The following is a 27,528-nucleotide window of genomic DNA, read 5'->3' on the forward strand; positions in this document are numbered from 1 at the left end:
ATGTCAGCAAATGGTAATGCACACTCACAAGGGGGAAAGGACCTTACCTGCACATGCTGTCTCACAAAAATGCAAGAATCAGCCAAAATCAACACATGGTGCCCAACACATATGAATGGAGGTAGGGTTCACATCAGGCATTGTGAGACACTGTGACATACTCACATGCTCAAAAGGGCAATGTCAATACATGGCAAGTCACACATGCAGGAAGTGGCTGTGCCACCACATGGCACGACACATGCCGAGAAGGGCCACATCAACACATTCTGCCACACACCTCCTCAGAGGTGACCTCTGTCTGGCACACAAAGCATTCTCAAACCCCGCCGTGATGGGACTCCTGCATATCTGCAAGTCAAGCTCCACTCGAGTAACCCACAAGCGCGGCTTCAACCTGGTCTGTGACATCAATAGGACTTGTTGGCTGGATAGATTTGTGTTCCAGAGACTCCCCCTTTTGTGGAATAGATTCCTTCTCCACGTAAAGCAGAGGACCTCATTAAACCTTTTTAAGCGCAACCTGGATAACTGGATGGGGAACAGAAAATACATCCCTGGGATTCCACCTGTGTCCCAGCTTGACAGTGGCATAGGGTGCTGACTTGTTGGAACATGGGCTAAATTCCTGGCTAGACTTGTAAGTACCTCAGGGCCAATAGCCTAGTAACTTCTTATGATCCTATAAAAAGGACCACATCAGCACATGCTGACCCACACATATGCAGGGAATGGTCAAATTAACACAATGACTCATGCTTATGCTGGGAAGGGCCACATCAGAGCATCATGATTCAAACACATGCTGAGAAGAGTTGCATCAACGCATGCTTCCTCACACATATGTTGAGAAGGGCTATATCAACACATAATGGTGCAAACACATAGGGGAGGGTCATCTAAATACAGGCAGGAGAGGGGCATATCAATAAATGGTTCTTCACACATACATAGGGAAGCAGCATATCAGACACTGTGAGAACTGCACACAGTGCCTTAAACATATGAGTAAGGAGCATATCATCATGTGTTTCCTCACACACAGAGGGAAGGACCACATTGAAACAAATGCTGCCTCACAGACACATGCACACAGGGAAGAATGACATCAGCATGAGTTGCCACACAAACACAAACACACACACACACACACACACACACATAGGTAAGGGTCACATCAGCATGTTATGCAGCATATATATATATATATATATATATATATATATATATATATATATATATATGTATACAAAAACTCAGGGGTGGCCACTGTGCTGCCTCATGCACATTACAGACAATGTTTGTATCTTCACATCCGACATACAAGGAAGTGGTATGTGTCAGTACTCTTCATATCATACATACAAAAAGCTTCACTCTGGTCTGCATTGTTCAGTATTTGTACAAGTTGCCTGAGTTTCATTCTCCACTCGTGTAAACAGAATAGAGAGGAGAATGAATTATACAGCATCAACTTACCTTTGGAAGTATCTGGAGTGCTCAAAGCTCCCTGAATCACAGCATGCGCTTCTGCATTCCTTCTCTTCAGAAATTCTATTGTCTCCCGTAGCTCAACCAACTCCGAATCCTGCATCAGACAGTATAAAAAACATCATCAAAGGAAGAAGCATCAGGAAATGAAAAAGTCTTTATTCAAGAGTCACATGTGACTATAAAACCTACATCATAAGTGTTCTGCTCAATGAGAAATTCTGGATAAAGAGATACAAAAATGGCCCTGTCTAAATACCTTCTTAAACTCAGAGAGATAAATAACTAGAATGCTGTCTGAGTAAAACATGAACAGTGAATGTGTTCAGATGTCATGAACAGTGTTTTACATGCATCAAACAGATCCTCAAAAAGAATAATGAGAATAAATGTCTAATAATGTCCCTTTTCAGCCCCTCCTGGCAGTTCACCTGTTGTTCTCTTTGTCTTAAAATAACTGACCTAATAACACAACAGTTACACTTCCACACAAGATTATGATAAACAAGGCTTCCAAAGCACTCACATCTGACAAGTGGGAGACAGAACGGACTCTTTGCAAATGTCTGCAGTGCATATCCACATTGGTGGTGTAGAATGATACAGCTCTGACTATGGCTCAGGTGATCAGAGTCTGATTAGTGGCTCACACACATGACAGCAAGGACAGGGAGGATGGGTGTGTACTTGGGCATACTTCTCCGGTGATCCCTGGTGGAGGCTCTTGATGTGTGGGATGAATTGTCCTTAGAGAAGTGCAGTTGCGGATGAATCACTGCAGAGGCAGGAACTATACACCAGCACAGCCATTGCAATGACCAGTTTTGGGAAAGGCTGGTAGAACCTATATTTAACACAGATGCATTAGGTACAGAACTGCACCCTGCAACATATACAGTACTGCACTATGGGCATATCTGAAGCATGTCTAACATAACTGGTTTCTGGTTTAGAGCTATGGTAGTATGGGACCCAAATACCAAAGGATGTTACATCAGGACATCAAGTGTTTTGGTAGGGTGCTTTGCATTAGCTGTGTCCAAAGCTAATACTGTCTTACATAGCACTGCCTGTAGTGCACTGACCTACAATGGAGTATGTGACAATTTGTCTAGGGCCCTCTTATTTTGTCTTTTGCCTGCTTATTATTTAGCGATGTACATTTCAGGCAACTCTCTATTTACTCTTCCGCTCCACTTTTTATCTGTGGTGGAAATAATTTTAATTGAGCATGAAATAGCAATGTGTAACTGATTAACAGTGGAGTCATAGTGCCTTGGGATTTCAGCCCACATACTGTGCTCACCTGGACGAACCACACAAACTCAGACCAGCTTATCTCACAGTCTGGTCGGACTCACAAAGAAATGCACAGCACACTACTACAGAAGAACAACAAGGGTATCTGTCCTTTGCATTAAATGCAACAAAGGCTAATATCACCTTACATCAGGACGTGGAAGGTCTAAGGTTCTCTATACTAAAATGTGACCAAGGCTAATGTTACAGAGACCCTAAAGTATGTAAGGTAACACTAAATGAGACAAAGACTAATGTTACCTTACCAACTGCTACATGAATAGATTTAGTCTCAATAAGATGCAGGAAATGTGACCAAATTCAATATTACTTTATACACTGCTAAAGAGGGACAACCAAGGGTCTCTGTAATGTCCTTTACACTAAATGTGTCCAGTACTGATGTTGCCATACACAGTACTAGAGTGCGATCACTGAGGGTTTCTGTAACATAGTTTGTACTAAAAATTGAGAAAGATGGTACCTGTTACAGTGCCATCTGAGGACACTGAACATCAAAGAAGTATACTTTCTAACTGCAAAAGACCAAGGACAACGTTACCTGACACACTGCTACATAAGGTCACTGAATGCCCCTGAAAGGCACATTACTATGAATGTGACAAAGGTCAATGTTACCTAACTAAGGAAGGAAGGTACATTACAGCTAATGTGAGACAGGATGATGTTACCTGACCCAGCACTAGCTGAAGATAGTGACAGGTCCCTAAAGGGCACATAATGCAACAAAGGCCAGTGTCATCTGACAGACTTGTATGATGACACAGAGTGTTTCCCTGCAGGGCATATTGCAATGATTTTGACAGAAGAACATGTTCCCTGTTACTTTCACTATTCTTCTCAGAGAATGTCGTATTTATGACCTGTACTGCAGTATCAAGTCCCAGTGTCACTATTGTGAGTGATACTACAAGGCTAGACTAAGGTCCCCAGATCAACTAAAATGCAAGAAGAAAACATGCAGCAGAAATGTAAAGCATTTACTGCATTTTCTTACTGCAACTTATTATACAACAGTAATTTCAATGACAGCTATTTATCGTCTCTGATGTACTATATTCAGTATACACTCATGATATATGCAAATACTTCTAGAATCTTATTTTGATGTTTTACAACTTTTTCTTGTAGTATAACTGCAGATTACTTCCAATGGCCTCTACTTACAATTGGTCCCAGACCAGATGGACAACAAAAAACAGGAAACACCTACAAAGGAATTAGGCCCAGGATTTCAGAAGCTAACAGAATCCCTCAGTCAGCTCTAGAGGCTTAAATTGTGTTCCTGTCCATAGAGCTGTCTATAAGCTACCACCAGACATCCTTCCCTTAGTCTTCATGCTGCAGCTGCACATCTCAAGTGACCCTCCCATTTCACCTCTGCCTGATCCTGATGATCTCAGGAATAAGCTCTGCTTTCCCAAGGATCTCCTGTACTGTGCCCCATCTCAGTCAAGACTGACAAAAGCTAAACTGTCCAAAGAAACATGTGTGCTATTCACTGAGATGTTTCCAAACAAAATGCAGTAGAGGAAGGCATCTGGTTCTGGAGCCTCGCTGCAGTCACAGTCCGGGAGAGACACTGGGTCAGACACAGAAGGGTCCAACATTTTACAGTCTCAGAACATTTATTCATCAGCAGATGCAATGCATGATAGCAATAAGGTGGGATTCACTTCAGTAGGAAAAGTAGCTCATGTCACGTATTGAGTAGGAAATCCAACAAGGGCTGTGTAGTCAAAAGGAAATGCAGTCTCTGTTTTACGTAGTACGTAGGAAATGGGTTTATGTACACTGAAGAAATGCACTGCACACTGTGTATGCATAGAAAGATGTGCAGTGCACGTTGCCCTCATTATGCTATATAGATTATGTTCAGTGAGAAATGCAGTATATGTTACATGCTCACATCATGCTGATGGGAGTACACGTTGTGTGGTTGGTAAGACATGCTGTGCACATTATCTGCTCAGTAAGAAATGCAGTGTTTGTTACATGCTTAGTAGTAAATTAAATGCACGTTATGTGTTCAGAAAGAAATGTAAAGTATGTCACATGCTTAGTAGTAAATGCAGTACACATTACATACACAAGAAAGTAAATGTATTTTCTACACTCAAATAGGAAATACGTAGCATCTCAGGTGCTCAGTAGTGAATGCAGTGTGTGTGTCATCTGGCCAGTTATAAATGCATAGCATAATTTAAGCTTAAAAGGAAAGTGTGTAGTGGGTGTACTGCTTGCCTCTATCATGTTTAACAACCAGTAGTAACTCCTAGCTTTGTGCAGATCGAATCTTCACATAGATTTTGACAAAACAATTGTCAGTGCATCCATCTTCTGCTCATCTTGGCTATGACACTCAGTGGATCGATCAGAATGTAAGATTCCCCTGTTTCATGGTTTCTTTTCAGGGGAGTATAAGAGTTGTATCTCTTCATAAAACTGTAACAGACACAGGCCAGCAGGGCTATCACTTACCCGTAAATAATTTCATGCTGAAGACTGGCACACATGTAACACAAAACACTGTGCATCTGCCTTCCATTTGTTCTATTTATATATACTGTTCATCCATGGCAGTTTGTGTGTCATTACCTATTGAAATAGTGCCTGTAGGCAGAAATAAGCATCTAAGCTGTCTGCCGTCACCAAGTCATTGGAAAATTATTAAAGCTTCCTGGTTTCCTGCAACCTGTGAAACAGTCAAGTTTCCATTGTGAAGATGACAAGAAAAGCATACTAGCTTTTACCCAACTTTTCTGGAATGACTCAGTGGCATCCCACGCATCCAATATCGTGTGTGTGTGTGTGTGTGTGTGTGTGTGTACGCGCACGCATCCTCAAAAAGCTGCAGAATATTTTCCATGTGCCTTCATTTAAATGTACTGCACGAGTAACCCGCTAAGGTTAAGTACATGTTTTCAAGGGGTGATAAAGGAGACTTAATAACAGAGGTCTACAAAATCATTACTATAGAGTTCAGGAAGGGCTGCAAATCAAATCAGTGTTAAATCAGTGGACTACGAAATCCTTTAAAGGTTTGATTTCAGTTAAGCTTTAAGAAATAAGCAACCTTTTTTCAGCAATAGGAATTGCTGCTAGGTATGGATTAGAACAGTCATATGCATAACCAAAAGTTAACTTAGTCACATTTCTGTATTTTACAAACAAAACAAGCATAGATATAAATTGCAAAGTAAACAATTTTTCTATCTGGCTGCAATGGCAGGACAGAGCCGCTGATACACACACTCTCACTATACTCCTGTAGCCATGCATTAGGATGATGTGATGTACACCCTCTCTAACCATGCATTTTTTAACTGGTATCATCATAAAAGGGAACCCACAATTGTGTTAGTACACTCACCAGCACAGCAGATGTTCAAATAGAAGGACCATTACTGCAGTATCAGTCCTTATCCACAGGAATTAGCCTAAGATGGACATAGACTTTTCCTGACTGACTTCAGCAGCGTTTGGATGTCCCTAGAGTTTAGATGAACTCCTCACCTTGAAAGATCATCATGGAAGGAAGCACTTCACGTGCGTTCTCCAGCTCCTTTTTGGCTGTTTTCCTCTCTTTCTGCTTTGTTTTTATTCCACTTAGCCATGTGTAATCTGCTCTGTGTATGAACTGCTCATAAATACTCTACCAGGTTGTACCCATTTGCTAAATACTCCTGAACTTGCTTACCTGCTCTTCAGTCTACTATACTGACTACCTAGTTCTTATGTATAATCTACCCCTCTCTGTTGACTAATTTAATATGTGCTGTACTTCAGAAATTTAGTTTGTACACAAAGCTACCTCTTTAATATCGCTGTAGTTGGATTTTCAAATGTATTTGTAGCTTTTTAAATTAGATTCCATGTATCAATAATGTGTTCTGCTTGGAGGTTTTCTCCTCAGGCCTCGTCTGAAATAGGGCTCATGCCCTGTCGGACATACCCAGTTAACAAGAGTCAAAATAAAAATAAGTCAAACACAAGTCTACCATAGATGCCAGTATATTATGAATTGTGTCCTGACTTATGGTCTGAAGAAGCGAGGAGACAGCGAAAGCGCTTACCTACTTTTTTATTTTAGTCAAGGTACATTAAAAGCTGTTTCAGCCTATTTGGACATTGGTTTTAGTCTTACTTTGTGTCCTGTTTGGGCCTGGTGTCCCAATACTGTAAGTATGGGTCTTGACTTTTTTTGGATGATCATGGTAGGAAGGGGACAGGTAAAAGCATAACAGAAACCCTGACAATAGACTAGGTTCAGTAGGACTAGGATAATACCTTGTTTGGATTCCAAGAAGGCGGCTGTCTGACCAACACATTAATTGGAGCACATCCAGCATAAAAACAGAGAATTCACAAACAACTATAAAAGTTTATTTAAAAAAAAACCTACAAAACATGGACTGGTGCTTGCACTGGGCAGTACTCACAATAGGGTCATATATCCATATACTGAAGGAAGCTGAATATAGAGCAATGCTTTTACAAAGTAATTTACAACCCTGTACTATGAGTTGCAAGTCTGTACTGTACTAACTTGTAGAAAGATCTGAAACTGGACTCTATTCAGATCCATACAACACTGCATTGTATACCCAAAGCATGCATTAGTGGTTGTTTGAAGCAGACATCTGCCTGGGGCAGCAGGATTTAAAAAGCTAGAAAATTTTAATTTAGTTCTACAGTACATACTTGAATTTCCATTTCCCATATACTTAAAGCCTGCATACAGCAATATCAAAAGTAGTGTAAAAGCCAACTTGTACCCCTCACCCCCCCACATTTACTTATTTCAGTATTGAAGTCATGCATTCTCATGGTGGGAACCTAACTCCAGTTGTACATGTCTGTTATAGTGTGACGTGTAACAAAATGTATCCCCTACCTCAGAGCATAGGAAGTGCAAAGGACACAATGGTGTAGGAACTTAGCGTATTAGTAGATGTTTTAGTAGATCTGTGTTGCAGTAATTAATTACTGGGACTTGGATGCAGGTGTTCTGCTTTGTTCTGCCAGACGTCTAGAGCTCAGGACCCTTCCCCTTCGGCACATTGATTGTTCTCCCCTGGGATGTTAAGATGCCCCTAGAACAAAGTCAACATCTGCTAATGCTACCTTAGAGCTTTTGTATAAAGAGGGGATATAGAGAAGCTCTTGCCAAATCTAGCAGAGCCAAGGGTGGACTATGACAAGGCCCCATCCTACTCAGGAACAGGGGTGGGTAGTAACTAGGCTCCTCAGAACACTACCTAAATCTGAGCAGACCCAATGCCCTAAACAGAGAGGTGGGGAGAGAGGCTGAAAAGGAAGAGGTACCTCACCCCAGTCCAGGATGCCTACAAACCAGAAAGAGGAAGGGAGAGAACCAAACCAGAGGGCACAATGGGAGAAATGTGTTACTGCACCTGTGAACTGCTATATAGTTTCAAGGCAATTCAGTCTCACGACCATAAATGCCTCAGCAATACCCACCTTCAAGCTGTAACCCCTTTCTCAAAGAGGGTTAGATTAGTTAAGTCTCAAAGTAAATTTCAGGGTATCCATCCAGTTATTTAGGCTCTGTTTGAAGTATGACAATGTATCACACTGCTTAACCTGTAGGGTCAGCTTAACCTAGAGAGCAAGGAGATGCTGTGTAAATAACCTCTCGCCATCATATTCTGCTTATCTGATGGTTACGATGTAGTTTCTCGGCCTGGTGTTTACCAAGCTATTGCACTTACAGTAAAGGAGATCAAGTACAACAGAGTGTTTGGTGTAGGCAAGGCACAGATCTCCCCTTAAAAGTTTATAACACATTTAGTAAAGAGAGAGCGCTTTCTTGCCTACCTTAGTAGATCAAGGTCTTTAAGTCTATAATTTTCGAAGTTAGGAGACTCTGGGGCTTCTCTAGTTGTTTGATATGAAGAGTGAGCTATATCATGAAGTGGGCACTGTACTCTAATTAATTGGTCTAATCAATGCTGAATGTAAGGGAATCATTGCATCTTTAGGTTTGGATGATACACCCCTGGCTACTAGCTGTGCTAAGTAATAAGATTTTCTGAATGCAGTTTCCACATTATGATCAAAAGTGAGGGAACTGTCAACTCAAGAACAAGTCTCGAACTACATTTTTGTTTAGTAGTGTAGTATTGTCTATATGCTGAGGGTAGGGCTCAGCTGCCAAATTAAACGACACTGTACTTTTTCATATTTAATTTTAGCCCCTTTTCACTACACCAGGCATTAACTAAAGAAATTTCTTTTTGAAGGTTATGTGGATCAGAGGGTGATCAACAATAACATCCAGTTTGCACACATCTGCAGACTTAATTAACAAAAGGTCCCAATCCTCAGATTGGGAATCAGAAAAGTAAATTCCAAACAGCAGGGGTCCCAGTAGGGCGTCCTGGAGGACTCCAATATTTACCTTTACACTTTCAGATGAAGCACCAGCACATGAACTATGTGGGTTCTGTCTTTCAGGCAATTTGCTATTAATCTTGCAATAGAGCCTTATTTCCAATGACTGTACGGGGTGCGGTGTAAAATGCTTTGGTTAAGTCAAGATATGCTGTGTGAACAGCATGACCATTGTCAATAGCCTCCGTGACTCTCAAAAGGGATTTATGCCAACAGACTGAAAGAAAGTACAGTTGTGTACACCTACCATAAATGTAGATGTTCAAGTGTCTTCACTGTTGCAGTCATGACTGTAGGGTTCTCCCCTGCCAGCAGGCAGCCCTCGGTCGGCCAGAATCCCAAAGTCTGGGTCCGGCGTTGGCTGTTCAACCATGCTCCATGACGTCAGAGTGCCAGGAGTACAAAGCTGACAGCCGACGCCATCTTCTCCAGTTTTTCTTGCCCCAGATGTCAGGAGTCCCAAAATGAAAAAGGTCCCATAACCTTTGCAAATACACCTCAGAAGAATGGTGAAAAAAGGAAATACACAAAAGTAAAAATAAGAGGGGACAGGACGGAGGGAAACCCAGACTGCAACAGTGAAGACACTCGAACATCTACATTTATGGTAGGTGTACACAACTGGTACTATGTTCATCGTGTTTCACTGTTGCAGTCATGACTGTAGGGTAGAATCCCAAAGCTGAAGAAAGGGAGGTGGTCATAAAGAGGAAGGGGCGGCTAAAAGGCCCTGCAAGACTGCAGAGGCAAAGCCTGCCCTAGACTTAGAGTAGAGAGGTAGATTGCAGTGCTTAGAAAAAGTATGCACTGAACTCAAAGTTGCAGCTTCCAAAATGTCCTTGGTAGGAACTCCCCTGAGGAAGGCCGCAGAAGTGGCAGCAGCTCTGGTGGAATGAGTCCGTATACTCCCTGGGATTTGCTTTCCATGGTGAGAATAACAAAATCTGATTCCATGAGCAATCCATTTAGAAATGGTCTGTTTTGAAATGGCTTTACCTTGGGAACTTGAAGCATAAGAAACAAACAATTGTTCTGATTTTCTGGTGTCCTTGGTTCTGTTCAGGTAAAAACGTAGTTGTCTGTGTACATCCAAGGAATGTAAGATCCTTTCCCCTTTATTTTGAGGAGTGGGGAAAAAGGTTGGCAAGTGGATAGTTTGATTTAAAGCCACTTTGGAAACCACCTTAGGCATGAAGGTAGGATTAGTCCTCAAAGATACCCTGTCTTGATGAAAAATAATATAGGGTTCCACAGCCATAAGAGCTTGTAACTCTGAAACTCTCCTGGCAGAGGTTAGGGCAAACAGGATAGCTGTCTTCCAAGATAAAAACTTGATGTCAGAAGAGGCAGCAGGCTCAAAAGGAGGCAAGGTTAGTTTTTCCAAAACATAGTTGAGATCCCAAGCAGGAATAGGAGGAGATCTAGGAGGTCTTAAGTTCTTAGCTCCTCTGAGAAACTGTCTCATGAGCTGGTGGGAAAAGATGGGAGGGTCTGTATTATAATGAGCAGAAATAGCAGAGGCATGTATCTTAATGGAAGAGAAAGAGAGACCCTTATGTAAGAGATCTGTCAAGTAAAGTAAAATTAAAGTAATGTTAGGAAGAAGAAGATTTGAATCCTGAGCCTGCATCCAGGAACAAAATCTTTTCCATTTTCCTGCATAAGATTTTCTAGTGCTAGGATGTCTGGCTTCTACAATGACATCCATAACCTGCTTGGGCAGTAAAGAAGAAATCAAAGGCCCTGGATTAACCAGGCCGCCAGGCTGAGAGTTTTGACATGAGAGTGTAGAACCTGACCCTGATGTTGGGAAAACCCAAGGGGGCTCCAGGCATAGGTTTTTTAGAGATGGATACCAAAACTGCCGAGGCCAATTTGGAGCCAGCAAGATTATCATCTTGGGCTTGTCCTGTTTTATCTTCAATAAAACCCGTGGAAGAAGAGGAAGAGGCGGAAAAGCATATCCCGAGAGGTTCCTCCAACTGAATGACAGGGCGTCCACTTTCCAAGCTTCTCTGTGGAAAGTCCTGGTGCAAAAATTCTGTAGTTGATGACTTGAGATTTGATGCAAAGAGGTCTATGTGAGGACATCCCCAGACTGCTGTTATCATCCTGAATATTTTGGTGTCCAGCATCCACTCGTGCGGATCCGAAAGGTTTCTGCTCAGACTGTCTGCCAGAAAGTTTTGTTTCCCTGGTAGAAACTGAGCTTGAAGATCCAGATTGCAAGCTAGAGCTGTGTTCCATAGATCCATGGCTAGTCTGCAAAGGGGGTAGGAATGAGATCCCCCTTGCTTGTTTATGTACCACATAACTGTGGTGTTGTCTGTCCGTATTAGCAGTTGCCCTGGTTGTAAAAGATTCCTGAAGGCCAATAGAGCTTTCTGAACTGCTAATATTTCCTTTAAATTGATATGCAGGTGCTTCTGATCCTTTGTCCAAAGGCCCTGCAAACAATTGCCCTGAAAATGGGCTCCCCAAGCATAATCCGAGGCGTCCGTGGTTAGAATCTGAGTGGCAGGAGGCAGATGGAAGGGTTTCCCTTTGTTTAGAGCACATGCCCTGGACCACCAAAGAAATTCCTTTTGAAGGCAAGGAAGGACGGAGATCAGTATGTCTAAACTGTGGCAATGCTGAGACCATACACTTTTTAGGTACCACTGTATTTTCCTCATGTGTAGTCTTGCATATGGTATGAGAAGGATGCAGGAGGCCATGTAACCCAAAGCCTGCAGGAATTTCCTTGCAGATAGTTGAGTTAGAGTTGCCAAGGCTCTGAAAGTTGACGCCAGCTGTAATTGTTTTTCAGATGTCAGAAATGCCATCTGAGTTGTGGTGTTTAGAAGAGCACCCAGAAAAGTTATCTGTTGTGATGGTGTCATATTTGACTTTTTTATGTTTACAGAGAATCCCAGGAACTTGAGGAGGTTCTGTACAAATTCTAGATGCTGGAGTAAGACATCCTTGCTGTCTGCCTGAATTAGACAATCGTCCAGATAAGGGTAAATTTGAATTCCCTTGAGTCTGCAGTAAGCTACTACTGGAGCCAGGCATTTGGTGAAGACCCTGGGCGCAGTAGACAATCCAAAGTGCAGCGCAGAGAATTGAAAGTGCCTCGATCCGGCCTTGAACCTGAAGTATTTTCTGCGATCCTGCCTGATGGGAATGTGTAAATATGCCTCCTTTAAATCCAAAGTTACCATCCATGCATCTCTGGACAGCATTGGAAGTAGCTGCTGTAGAGTAAGCATCTTGAATTTTGGAATCTCTAGAAAGGTGTTCAAGACCGACAGATCCAGAATGGGTCTCCATGAGTTTTGCTTCCTTGGGACTAGAAAGAGCCTTGAGTAAAAACCTTTTCCCATCTCTGAAAGAGGAACCAGTTCTATGGCATTCATAGCCAAAAGAGCTTCCATCTGGTTTAAGGCCTCCATCCATTGATATTTTGGAAGGTCTGGCCATCCGATTGGCCTTGGCAAGGTATGTAAATGGAATTTGTAACCTCTTAAAATCACATCCAAAACCCATTTGTCTTGGGTTATTTGAGTCCAATTTTGATAAAAAAAGAGAGAGTTTTCCTCCGAGAGGAGCTTCCAGGCAAGAAGTTCCTGTAGCCCAACAGAGGGAGTCATTGAGTTTGTTTCCTTTGAGATTGTGACCTGTCCTCTCCTCCCCTAGGGGTGGAAGCAGTCCACTGTCTTGGTCTATAAGCAGCTTGTGTTTGAGGCCTCCCTCTGGAGCATCTATATCTACCCCTCTGAGGCCTGTCTTAAGTGGGAAAGGACCAATTTTCTGAAGGCCAATTCCTGCTAAATCTAGGTGGCTGTACTTGTAAGAAATCTTTAACTGTTTGCATGGATTTCGCCTTATCCTCCATCTTTTTAATCACCTCTTCAGCTTTTGATCCAAACAAAACATTATGCTGAACAGGAGCATCCAATAATTTAGCCTTTACTTGTTCAGGTAAATTTTGTTCCTTTAGCCATGCATGCCTTCTAATGACTGTGCCAGAGGCCGCAGCCCTACAAGAAGCCTCCAAGGCATCAAATCCACAGTGTAAACCATGCTTCCCAACCTGTTCAGTGGCATGCAATAAGTCATGTAATTCCTTATCATCTGCACAGGCAGAAATGGAAGTAAGCTTTTGTTTTAAGACAGACAAGAGAAATTGCTGGTATTTAAGCATATGAAACTGACAGTTTAAAGCCCTAATGGACAAAGTAGCAGAAGTGTACACCTTTTTGCCCCATCTTTCTAAGGATCGAGAATCCTTTTCAGTAGGAATGGGATTTTTGGCAGAAGCGGCCTTAACTCCCTTAGGACCCTGAGAAATGGTTTCAGGGTCAGCAGAAGGGTACTTGTATAAAAACTGATGGGAATCAGGAACCCTGTAATATCTATCAGGCTTAACAGGAGCAGGAGGAAAAGAGTTAGAGGTTAAGTTAGCCTCCGAAAAGGCATCATCCACAATATCCAAAACAGGAGGAATAGCCAGGGGTCTATGTTGGGGAAGAAGAAGAAAATCCCTCAGTCTTTTCTTGGATTCCGAATACTCCTGTCCTTCCCAGTGGAAATGTTCCCTCATTTCATGCAAAGTTTCCCCAAAAGAGAAATCCTCAGGGGGAGAAGCTGAAGGAATGGATTATTCAGCATCAGAATCCTCATAAGGAGGGAAAGAATATTCCTGATCAGAAGAAGAAACAGAGGAAACAGAAGCCTGATCAGAGGAATCATAATAAATATCCTGCCTTGGCCTTTTGTCTGGAGGGGGATGTGAACCCCTAATCATAGTAAGTAAATCCTCTGCCATCTTGAGTAACTGTTTCTGTGACTTGGGAGCCGGTTCAGAAGAGGCCTGTGTTGAAGTCTTTGATTTAGAAGGAGTCTTTGCCTTTGTCTTTGGCTTTGCCTTTACTAGTAGCTGAGTAGGCCTGAAAACCCCTTCGGAAGCCGGTACCTGCACAGCGGCTCCGGACCCATCCGAAGGAGCATTGTCCGAAGGTCCTGCAACAGAAATATTTAAAGGCCTGGTTTGCTCCTCATGAGAGTCCATTTTGGCCGTCGGTTCTGAAATGGCTGATGACAGGGGCTGCAAAAGCACCTCACTGACGACGGCCGAACCTGAAGCTGGCTCCGCTTGTGCGCTATCATCAGATTTGGACCTCGGAGGCCTGTCTTTATCCTTGTGACGTTTGTGAACTCCGGTAGCCGGGACCGTATCCAACGACATTTTGTAGTTAAAGCGCCTACCGAAGTAATGAAAAGCAAAATCGTACCTTCGCTTAATTGTACGTTGATTGAATCTAGCACAAAACCGACAACTAGCTACGTCGTGGTCAGGGCCTAAGCAAGGAATACAGTAAGAATGAAAATCCTTATGAGGTATTTGCTTCCCACATGAAATACAATTATTAACTTTTTCTGACATCGGAGTGGAGCAAGAAAAAGTTTCAACGGGTACTTAGCTTTGAGTGGAGAAGAAAGTCTTCGGACCGAAGTATATCAGAAAAATTCGTCAGGAGTCAGCCGACCGGCACTTGCGAACTGCTATCACCGCACAGCAAGAAAGACTGGAGAAGATGGTGTCGGCTGTCAGCTTTGTACTCCTGGCGCTCTGACGTCAGGGAGCATGGTTGAACAGCCAACGCCGGACCCAGACTTTGGGATTCTGGCCGACCGAGGGCTGCCTGCCGGCATGGGAGAACCCTACAGTCATGACTGCAACAGTGAAACACGATGAACATCTTTGGTTGAACTCAGACTGAATGAAAATATTTAGCTGAAAGCACTTTCAGAAAAACTCAAAGTAAATCTTTTTTTTCAGGGGTAAGCCTTGCTGCATAGGACACCCCCACTCCAAACGTAAGTAGACCTACTCAGAGGTCATACAGCAGTGGGGAAAAAAACTGAATTCTCCACTACTGCTGGAAGTGCTTTTGGATAAACATTTTTGGTCAATTTGCATTTAACAAACTTTCCTTTGACACACTCTCCCCCCTTGAAGACATTAACTAGAATTAATAGGCAGATCTCCCTTTGATGAAGCCAAACTTTTGTGGCTCTAGCCTAAGGAAATGTTTGACATTATAATGATACACTCCAATGGTTTTGTAAATGGCTTGTAAGGCTATTGGTCTAATTACTTGGGGTATCACTACTACAATGTGTCATAATTCACAAACAAATCCCTTGGCTAAGCTTAGCTTAAACAGTTTGATGAGAGGTCTATGACAGCACCTTCAGAACATATTCCTTGGTGAGAAGACTGTATGCAAGGGATTTTGGGATATATGAAGTTTGGGATGATGTTTGCACAAAACTTGTTTGCTAGTATACTGATGATGTCTTTGGGTCACAATGGGTAGTCCCTTTTAGGATTAGTTCTGAGAACTGCTGTATATTGTTCCTTGACTGCCTATTGTAGCTAAAGCTATATAACAAAATGCAGCTATGCAGACATAGTTGTCATAAATGTTAAAGTCTTCGCCTCCCATGTGCAAGGTACAAGGTTCAGTCCTGACCTCTGGCCAATGCCTGTGTAGCATCTGCACATTCTGCCTGTGTTTCTGTGGGGTTCTCCCTCCTCTGAAAAACATGATGTGTGCTTCCCACTTCAAACTCACCCAAAACTGAACAGAGTTGGGGCAGCAGCACAGACTCTAGGTGGTGGCTGTTATAGTCGGGGCAGCAGCACATACTCTAGGTGGTGGCTGTTATAGTCGGGGCAGCAGCACAGACTCTAGGTGGTGGTGTTGAGTAAGATTTGTGTACATTTTTACTGTAGCCAGTGGTGATTAAGCAGATTGAGGACCAGGCCTACTCCAACCTACATCAGGGATCCGCACTAACAGTGGGAGGGGTTTTTGTGCTTCTACTGGCCAGTGTGTGCTTGTCATAAACAGCCCAGCAGCCCTGGGTCAAAAAGATACTGGCTATCTGGTGTCCAGCTTGGATTACTTGGGATAGTTCTGTTGAACAAAAAAGAATGTAAAACCAATTAATCTGCCAAACATGAACTAAGGATTGCTACACTCAATATAGGTTCATTAACAGGACAGAGCTTGGAAATGGATGACTTGATGGTAAGGAGGAAGCTAGACATCCTGTGCATCAAGTAAACAAAACGAGAGAACAGTGCAGCAAAACCACTTGGCTTGGGCTCCAGATCCAGAGTCTATTTCTCTGTGGAAGGGCAGACTACAAATGGTGTAGGAATTGTGATGATGGAGAATCTTCTGAAAACAGTGAGGGATGCCATCAGAATTAGTGATAAGACTCATGGCAATCAGTCACCAGGTGTTCAGGGCAGTATTCATAATCTCATGTCTATGCCCCACAGCAAGGTTGTGAGATAGAGGAAAAAGGTATATTCGGGTTGCAATTGCAAGACCTACAAGATAAAGCAGGACAACATGAACTGGTGTTGATAATGTGGTATCTGAATTTACATTATTTTTCCTGTCTTTTCCTTGCATCCTGATGGTTTCTTTATGTCATCCATCTACTGAGTCACTTTACAGAACATGGTGGAGTGCCTGTGATGCACACGGCAGTCCTGTGACAGAACAGGATATGAGGACTGCCTGGGGCCACATAAGCAGGTCAACAGAAATAAAGAGGGAGAAGTCATTCTGGATATCAGTCTAGCAAATGGCTTGATGATGGTCGACACGTGACTCAGCAACAGGGACAGTCACAAGATCACAAAGAAAGAGTGCCTAACATGCAGCTCAGGTAGACTTACTCCTAGCAGGGAAAGGGCATTAGATTAGAATCAGAGATTGCAGGATCAACAGAGTAAAACAGTCAGCCTACAGCATAAACAACTGGTAGCCACAGCCAGCTGCAGGCAGTGGTCACAGAAGGCCCTAAAGTCAACAGAGACTAGGCTGAAGACCTGGAAGCTGACTGGAGTGAAAGCACAAGAGTTCAAATAAATACTCTGAGCTCTAGCATCTTAGAAAGAGGAGGACAACTGTGGAGTGGAAGAAGAATGGCAACACCTCAAAACAGCAAGTGTGGGGACTACAGAACAGATAGGTAGCTGAGTCAGGTATGGAAATAAGGTACATAAAGAAAGCTGACTGTGGAATTCAGAAATCCAGGAAGTTATGAAAAGAAAGAAGAAGTGCAGGAAAAAATGTGAGACAAAAGAGGGACAAGGCTAGGAAAGAATCCTGGCTTGCTAAAAAACAGGCTAAGAGAGCAGTCGCAATAGTAAAGAACAAGCCATCACAGGCACTGAGGTGAGGCTATGATTAAACATGACACGTAGGTGAGGTGCCAGTTCATTTTGTATTTCATGAAGTACACAGCCCGGGATGTCATCTGGTCCAATGGATGCTGTATTCTTAGCTTTGGAGAGTGTGGTTTCTACCTGTGTGGCTGTGATTACCAGAATTTGTCAATCTTTTGGTATTGAGAAGGACCCTTTAGGGAGAGAGAGGGGGGTGAAGTTGGCACTAAATCGATCTGCCAGGATATTGGCAATATGCTTGGGATCAGTATATTTAATGCCATTCTGTTGTAGCTCAGAGCAGATCTGAGCATTGCCATTTAGATTCTTGACATAACTATAGAATACCTTGTGGTTGTCTTTGGAGTCTTTGGAAATTTTATTTTTGTAACTATCTTTGGAGGATTTTATGAGGGATCTCATCTTATTACTGAGGTTGGTAAGGGAACTTTTTGCATCCTGGGATTTTCCTCTTTTCTGCAGCAGTTTCTTCCTTCATGATCAAGATGTTGGGCAAGTTAGGACAGAAATGGCTACAGAGGGTACTCATAGCAGTATAGAGAGAAAGGAGTAGTCTAGATGATCAGAGAATTAGCATCTTAGTGTTTATGTGCAAGAATAAAGGGGAATTCACAACTGTTGGCAGTACAGAATATCAAATTCCTGTCGACTTCATGAAGTTGCTGGAGAGGGTGACTGATAAATGTACATAACAACAGAAAGCAGCTGCGTAGCTAGAGTGGGGCGACAGGGGCAACTGCCCTGGGAGCAAAGTGTCAGGGGGAGTGATATGCTATCCATAATCCCGATCACTCTTTATACAATACCAGTCAAACTTGAGTACTCTAGCACTCCATGTATGGTCTAAACTGTAGCAACTGTTTGGCACAGTTTACAAGTAAAAAAAAATGTAATTAAAACCTGAGAGCTATAGTGCACCATGCAAGCAGGGTATAAACTGTAGCAACTATGTGCTACAGTTTAAAAGAAAAAAATATTTATTTATTTTTGTTGTCGTTATTAAACTGTGATGACGGAGGGTCAGGGGGCACAGAAGAGAGACCTGAATGGCTGGGAGGGGTGTTGTCCATTTGGTCACCTGGTTGATGTGCCAGTAGAAGAAGAGCTGGGGGGGTGGCATGCAGAATTGGTTGAGATTGTCTGCAAGAAATATCCTGCAAGTTTTGCTGTTTACTTGAAGAGCTGGGGAGGGGTGAACTCGTGGGACTGGCACAGGGTGCTGGCTGATCCCCAGCTATGTTTCTTTCAGAAAGTAAGATGGGAGTTGATCAGTTCAGATTCAGATCAGGCTACAGCACAATCAACCCAATGTTTGCAGTGAGACAGATAGCTGAAAAGAAGCTAGAGATGAGGAAGGAGTCCAACTGGGCATTCATAGACCTAGAAAAAAGACATAATAAGGTCCCAAGAAAACTGATATGGGCAGTTCTGTGATAGTTTCAAGTCCCAGAAACATTGGTAAAATTAGTGCAGACTATGTACAAGAATCCAATGACACAAGTACAAACAGTGTTTGGACTCATAGTGGGGCTCCCAGTAGGAGTCTGTGTGCATCAGGGGTCAGCACTGCGCCCACTGCAGTTCATACTGGTGATAGACTACATTAGCAAACAGGTCAGTGGAGACACAACAGCAAAGATGCTGTACACAGGTGATGTCACATTACAAGCAAACTCTGAACAACAACTTCAGCAAATGATTGGGGAATGGAATGCACATGGTATGAAATGGAGTACACACTAGTCAGTTATCATGGTAGCCAAGTGGGGAAATTAGAAGAATCCAAAAATTGAGACAGAAGGGAAAATAGCAGATTAGGTTAACAGCTTCAAATATCTGGGATGGGTGGGCGCAGACAATCATATGGGCTGCAATAAACTAGCACAGACTGTTAGGGTAGTGCGTGACAACAATGCCAAAGAAGCTGAAAACTAAGGTGAACAACACAGTGATGTGACCAGTACTATGCTATGTTACAAAAACCTGGGCAGTGAAGGTAGAGCAGTTGAAGAAGCCAGAAGTGATGGAGATTAAGTATCTGAGATGGATGACGGAATTCACGCTGTGGGATGGATGAAAAAATACAGACATCAGAACAGAAGCCAAAGTAGCTCCAATTGGAGAGAAGGTCAAAGAGAACAGATTAGGGTGAATTAGGCACATGTGCAGGAAAACAGAATATTTGGGAGAAGCAGAAAGAGGGCAAGAGGACATGATGGCATGCAGCAAAGAGGTGGATGGACAGAGAGAAGACCTGCGACAGTCAACATGACTGTCAAAGAAGGTAGAAGAGTGGCAATGAATTGAGAGATCTGGTGACATTTGATGCTACACCTTAACCACATGTAGAAAATGGGGAAAAAGGGGGGTTGATGATATGATGAACCCTAATGTAGCTAAAGAAGGACTGAATAGTTATCTGAAGCTTCAGAAGCTTGCCTAAGTTCACAGTTTGCTTTACTAGCCCTAAAAATATTTTTCATTTCCCAAGTAATATTTTTATATTACCCCTGTTATGAGGAGATTTGGATCTGCTGTTTAATTTAAGGAGTTTTTTTCACATATAACATGATTTCAAGCAGCTAATGATATGAAGTCACATTCAGGGGTGTGCTGCACTTGAAGTTATGAAATTAGAATTAATTCTTGTATATGTTTTGTAGCTGAATACCCTATTATTAGCTGCAAGTTTTATGATGAAATCTCAAAGAGAAACAGAGGTATAACCTTTCAAAGATGGGCCACAGTGGCTTTAGTTCATGTACTTTTACTGTTACAGTTTTCACTAGGGGTGCTGTGGTCAAGTTCTGTTCAATACTCAAGTGCAATAATGGCCTAAACACTACTTTCCTGAATCGTCATTACATCAGAACTAAAAATCCAATTTATTTCTCCTGAATACAAAGTTTTTGTATTACTGAATTTACAAGTCCCTCTCAGTTTAGACTCACAAGCAGTAAACTTTATTACAAGACAATACAGCTGGCTATGTACCCTACAGCTGGATCTACCAGCCAAAGGCATTTTGTATAGGAGGGTCACAATATATTTTTCTGAGACATTTGTTGCAATACCTTGTATGGTTACAGAGAAACAGTCCTTTACTGCTAGGTACTAGAAGTAGTCTTATGTAGCCGTTTGGATGAACTGATTTTTTGCCATTTGTTTACAAAAATGTACAGTGTGTACTTTTTCAAGCTGACAAACTCATTATGCATTAGATTATTATTATTTCTGTGTTCTTACCACGCTGCTTTGCTAAGGATGGTCTGCACCTCTCCCCTCTAGACTTTCGATTATTAGCTAAAACATTGTCTTCCCCCATAGTGCTTTTTTTTTTTAGGCAAAACAAAACTACAAGTCCTTCTGACATAGCAAATCAAAACCAAGAAAATCCAAAGGTACTACTGCTCAATGCTAGGAGTCTAAACAAAATCTCCACTCTCTACAAGCTCCCCTAGCCTTAGAAAATGCTGATATCTGTATGGTCACTGAGACACGGTTTAGAGCTGTGGAAAGCACAGCAGCAGTGAAAGACTATAATGCCTTCCACACATTCAGACCAGACACTACTCAGACAGGGACTACATGTGGAGGTGTCACAATTTACATCAAAAATAAATATACTTCAAGGTTGGTCAAACAGGATAAGGCACTTGTTCTTCACCTTCAAATCACCATAGCCAAAATCCCATACCACTTCCTTGTAAGGTCCCCCTCTATGATCCAGGAAACCCATAACATGCATTTAAACTTATTGGAAACACTCACCATCTAACCAAATACCATATTCACGGGCGACTTTAATCACCTTAGTATTAACTGGGAATCATGTACAACACCAAATGTACAGACACAGAGATTTCTGGATTTTGCAAACATGAACTCCCTGAACCAGACTGTTCAATACACCAATTAGGGGTGCAAGCGTACTGGATGTGGTCCTCACTACTATGGGAGAGTGCTGCGCACCCTTCCCTAGTGTAATGTCTTCTCTGGTAAGGTCAGAGTACAAAATGGTCTCCTTTGACGTAAAAATAAAACCTGGAACCCCAGATAACCCTGGAATATTCAGGAATTACTAAAAGGCTAATTTCCTATTATCAAGTAATAACCTGGCAAAATTTCAAGACTCCATAACCCCTGAGAACACTGTTGCCTATGGGGAGCTGTTTACAGAAACCCTACACAAGCATGTTAAAAGCTGGATAGAAGCAGATGTACCCATCAGCAAGTAGTACACAATTAACAAAAAACAAGCCACCCTGGTGGAATCACAACATCAATAGGCTGTATAATAGAAGGAAGAAAATCATGGCAAAAATTATGAGTTGCAGCACCCAACAAAATAAAAGCATTCATATGCACAACTCAGAGGACAAATGAAGTCTACCAAAGCCAAATTTGAGGTACATTTGGACTCTCAGGTCAAGCGCAACCGCAGGGCATTCTTTAGCTATGTCCGCCACCTCAAAGGCAATATACAACTATGTGCAGAGCTCATTGTTAATGGAGCCACCTATACTGAGCCAAAAGATAAAGCAAACCTCCTGGCTGGCCAATTCAGCTCAAAGTTTATCCTTCTCTCCTCTTTAACCTTCCCTCATGAAATACGATCAAATATAACTCCTCCAACTATCACTAGGGAACACATACTTAATGCTCTAAGGACAAGAGCACTCCATCAATGGGCCCAGACAATATCGCAGGATGCCTTCTAAATAGCATGAAACATGACCTATCAGGCCCTCTGAAATTGCTAACTGCAGCCTTCAGACAGGTTTCATGCCTCACGAATGCAGAACAGCAACAGTCATCCCTCTGCTCAAAGGTGGGCCATCTACAGACCCTGGAAAATACAGACCCACAACTTTCACTAGTCTCATATGCAAAGACATGGAAAACAATATCATGGAGATGATCAGTGTTGACACAGGAAACCTCCAGACACCGGACCCAACCTAATTTTGTTTTAAGGGCAGGTTATGCCTACTCAACCTGGTGGACTTCTTTGAGAAGGTCACCAAAGCAATGGATGAAGGCAAAATGGTTCACACTGCCTACCTTGACCATGGCATTTGACACGATACCCCAACTCAGGCATTGTTGACAAACTCAAGAGGCTAGGTATAAACCCTTATGTCACCCGGTGGATAGCCAGCTGGCTCACAGACAGGACCTAGGAAGTAAGAACTGAGGATCCTACCTCTATAAAGACACCAGTTACAAGTGGAATCCCTCAGAGATCAGTCCTGGGACCTCTGTTTTTTGGCATACACTTCTCCGAAGTCACAGCCAATATCAATGGCCTCTGGGTTACTACATCTGAAGGTGACTGCAAATTAGGAGCAGTCATAGAATCCTCCACTGGCACAAATGCTCTGCAGGAAGGGCTGACATGCCAAGAAATGCATTACAATATCCTTTGAGAAGTCATCCACCACTGGTAACTATCACATTGACAACACACCCCTAAGAGTTCACCCAGTAGTCAGGGACTTGGAAAGATTCAGACAACAAGCCTTTGGCAATCATGTCTACAGCAGTGAGGAAATCATTCTATGTTGTGCACCTTATAAACAGCATATGCCATCTAGGTTCAAGGAGGACATTGTTCCACTATATTCAGCATTCATTAGACTTATCGAGTACAATGATCTCTTTGGTGCATACTTAACCAGGCATATCCAACAACAGGAACATCTACACAGGTTTCTCACTAAAAGAATACACGGTGTTAAGTAACATGTCCAATGCAGACCGCCTCAAAGCCTTAACCCTATATTCTGTCTCCTATAGGCTGTTGAGGAGAGATCTATGCCTGGCATACAAGGCACTGTCAGACCCCATCCTGATGGGCCTCTTGCATATCCACAAATCAAATAGCACCAGAATTTCCCATTCTAAAGACTTAAACTTTGCCTGTGATATAAATAGGACCTGCTGGAGAGACAGGCATGTATCCCAGAGACTACCCCATCTATGGAACAGGCTCACCATCCATGTGAAGAAGAGTTCCTCCCTAACTCAATTCAAGTGCATCTTGGACAACTGGATGGGGAACGGGAAATTCATCCCTGGTTTGGCACCTATGCCTCTAATGGACACATGTGGCCTGTAAATTGTTCATGTCCCAGGTCCTTGCTTGCAAATGTTTCATTTCCTAAGCCCCTGCTTACATTTATCAAGAGTGCCAGAACTTATCAAAGACTTCAGATGCATGGCTAAACACCTATGAACTTACAAGTAGTACTTTGTCGTGTTTTTAAGTTTTAACACAATATGCATATTTTACGTGCTCTGACATTTATGCCCATATTTGAGAAATTAAACCAAGATTTTCAAGGGAACTTGTGCAGAAACTTTTATAAGAATATTTTGAAGCATTAAAGAGATACTATCACTTGAAGTCTGGATGGAATTCAGGTCAGAAATGCCTTTACAAACTGACAAGGGTGTTGTCAAGTTTTAACTGTTGATTGATGCTGCTGACATCTAGTGTCTGAGTATGTCTACACACTGACATATTAATGTGTTACGTTTCAGCCATATGTTATGCCGGGTGCTCAGCACATGGTCTACAGACTGACATATTAATGTGTTACGATTCAGGCATATGTTACGCTGGGTGCTCAGCGCATGGTCTACACACTGACATATTAATGTGTTACAATTCAACCATATGTTATGCCGGGTGCTCAGCACATGGTCTACACACTGACATATTAATGTGTTACGATTCAGCCATATGTTATGCCGGGTGCTCAGCATATGGTCTACACACTGACATATTAATGTGTTATGATTCTGCCATATGTTATGCCAGGTGCTCAGCACATGGTCTACACACTGACATATTAATGTGTTACGATTCAGCCAAATGTTAACCCGGGTGGCTCAGCAAATAGTCTACCCACTGACATATTAATGTGTTATGATTCAGCCATATGCTACGTCGGGTGCTCAACAGATGGTCTACATACTGACATATTAATGAGTTACGATTTAGCCATATGTTACGCCGGATGCTCAGCACATGGTCTACCCACTGACATATTAATGTTACTCTGGGTGCTCAGCACATGGTCTACACACTGACATATTAATGTGTTACGATTCAACCAAATATTATGCTGGGTGCTCAGCACATGGTCTACACACTGACATATTAATGTGTTACATTCACCCATATGTTATGCTGGGTGCTCAGCCCATGGTGTTTTGAATTTGGTCTTTCTGCTGTTGGGTTTTTTGGAATTAGGGATTGAAGAGTGGTCTCTTTGAACTACTGTGCAGTGAATAAAAAGCCCATTAGCTAATCTCTTTTATGTTCAGTATGTGCTTTGTGTTAGTTGTGCACAGTATATTGACTGCCTTAACTGGTTGTCTGCAGCTCCCATTTGCCTTGTGGCCCAAGTCCTAGCATAAAAAGGATCAGTATGGACAGATCTACATATAAGGTCTGTAAGGTTAACAAACACTAAGTAATTAAAATAAATCTAGATCAGGGCAAAGCCCCAGTGAGAATGGCATGCATATGTTTTTAATGGTGGTATAAATACCAGTATGTATCTATTAAGTGGGAATCTTAGACCCCTTAATCTAATTCTTCTAAGCATTGCAACTGTAAACTGAGGGTGCAGTTTAGAAGTGGCACCTGAGGCTGGATTAACAGCTGCATTTATTTCCCCTAACTTTATGTCACCCTGGAACACCTCTACTTTTCACACTCTTAAGCTTCCTAGTATATCTCGCTGAAGTAGCTCTTGGAAGACTAAGAGGTATAAATGTGACTCTGTGGTGGCAGCTAAGGATATGTGGGATGAGACTAAATAGAAGACAATACAAAAATTGAGAAAATCGAAGTTTTGTTATATGGATACTAAGATACAAGCCATTAAAATGTTTTTAGACCCTTTAGTCTTATACACAAGTCAGGCAAACTTTTACCAACCTGAGGAGAAATTGTGGACAGAAATTTAAAAAAGAGTTGAAGGATTTTATCTGACAGCAAGGGTGAAGTGGTATAAGCTGATTCTACCAAAAGAACAAGGTGGACTAGGATTACCTAATTCAAGGGGGTATTTTAGAGCAACACATTTAAGGCTCTTATACATAGCACTGGCAGAAAACTACAATTCAAGGTGGAAAGGGATGACGATGAGGCAGGGAGGTAGCTCAAGAAATAAGGAGAGATTGGGATTTTGGATGCAGACTCTTAAGGAGAACAACCAAAATCATACAGAGTATTATTATTCATAAAATAGCAGGGAGTACTCTAAGAACCAAACCAGTACGAGAATGGAGAAGAGAGATTTTGCCAATAGGATTGACTGTGGTCAGGGATACAAATAACAGGCAAGAGGGGGCTAAAATTTATTGGAGGAAATTGGCAAGGAACCAAGGTATTGGGAGCAAATAACTAGAAAGGGAAAGTTAACAGAATGGTAAGAGGCCAAAAATTTATTTGGACTGCAGGTTAGAGATTGCCTTCTCTATCAAGGATTCAGAGTATAGGCAAAGGGAAAGAAATAGGGGGCTCCTAAATGAAAGACCAGCACTGGTAGAGTTTTTAACAGAATGTAGAACAGAAGCTGCCTTTAAAAAAGGAATAATTAGTAAAACATATAAAATACTGCATGATATTTACAAGAATCAATCAGAGGAGCTTAGAAAGGATTGGAAAGCGATTAGATAAGCAATTCACGAAGAGACAATGGGGGAATATATGTACATCTCCCAAATATGCAACAAAGTCTAGAAGATTTAGGATCTTTGCCTGGAAATGTTTACACAGGTATATTTATACGCCAAGAATTTTAACTTGGGTGGATAGCAAATGCTGGAAATGTGACGGGTAAGAAAGAGGTAGCTGGGAACATATTTTTTGGAGGTGTGATGAGCTGGCAGACTTTTGGGATTCCCTGCAGGCCGCTCTATCGGTGATGCTGGGTGGGTGAACTGGACTGACTGGGGAGATGAGTTTTTTGAGTTATGCTACAGAATCGGAATTGTCTAGACATAATAAAGCCTTGCTGAGTCTAATTATGGAGGCTGCCAAAAAAGCAATTACAAGAAAATGGAAATCAAAGGCCAGACCAGCTTTACTAGAAGTGGTGAATATAGTAACAGAGATAAAACAACTGGAAATGGGATCTCTAGAAAAGGGAAGGAGCAAACTACACAGAAAAAAATGGGAATTGTGGGAACAGTATATGCAGAGCAGGAGCAAGGTTTAAGCGGCAGGATCTGAATGAGCTATATAATGCTTACTGACAATGACTAGAAGGTTTATAATTGATTTATAAGGTATCGTTGTCGCCTCACAGTAAGACGCTGTCCGGTTCGATTCTCAGCTAGAGTGTCTTCTGCATGGAGACATGCGTGAATGGGCATACCTTCATTGAAGGTTGTGCGTCAGGCTTGGCAAGCCGGTATGTAAAAATCAAATGCCAATCATTAGCAGACTGGAGTTCCACTGTGGCGACCCCTAACCAGGAAAAAGCCAAAAGACACAAACAAACAACTACAGTTGTTTCAATGGTGTCTATGATGTAAATGTTTACAACTAAAGTGATATCATTTTGTATGTTTTTCATTTATGTAAATGTAAGATTGCGTTTGTCATATGTGGAAACATAATAAAGATGCTGGAAAAGAAAGAAGTATAAATGTGCAAAAGTCTTATTAAACATGTTCTGTATTAAACATATGCCAGAAAGTGACAGACTATTTCCAAAGATCATCATAAAATCCTAGTATAAAAAAACTGTTTTAAACTGGCAATAAGAAGTTAATATACTGTGTTATAAGTCGAGGCTCTAGCCTTCATATAGAGGTTGCTTTGTGAATTCTGACTAAAGATTCTGTTGTTTAGATGGTTTTTCTTTTGATAGACTGTCATAAGGGTGTAAAATAAGTGAAGTTGGTCTAGAAAAAAAGTTATTTACAGTATCAAAGATCCCTTTTTATGTAAACAAAAATGCATCTATTAGTTTGCCACTGTCTTTTGGTGGTGGAAAAAGGAAGAATTTACTATGGAT

At 41.9% G+C, this 27,528-nt stretch overlaps 1 protein-coding gene across 3 annotated transcripts in view; it reads right to left on the reverse strand.

The window, feature by feature from the left end:
- Positions 1-27,528, reverse strand: part of NAV1 (neuron navigator 1) — a 2,383,470-nt gene that overhangs the window by 488,268 nt on the left and 1,867,674 nt on the right. For all 3 annotated transcript variants that reach the window (XM_044076515.1, XM_044076516.1, XM_044076517.1), the window contains one exon: positions 1,480-1,588. In XM_044076515.1, coding sequence (XP_043932450.1) covers positions 1,480-1,588 — 109 coding nt within the window. The remainder of the gene's footprint in view (positions 1-1,479; positions 1,589-27,528) is intronic.

The sequence above is a fragment of the Protopterus annectens genome, chromosome 7.part0 (genome assembly GCF_019279795.1).
Source record: "Protopterus annectens isolate FY-2018-M chromosome 7.part0, PAN1.0, whole genome shotgun sequence".
Classification (NCBI taxonomy): Eukaryota; Metazoa; Chordata; order Ceratodontiformes; family Protopteridae; genus Protopterus; species Protopterus annectens.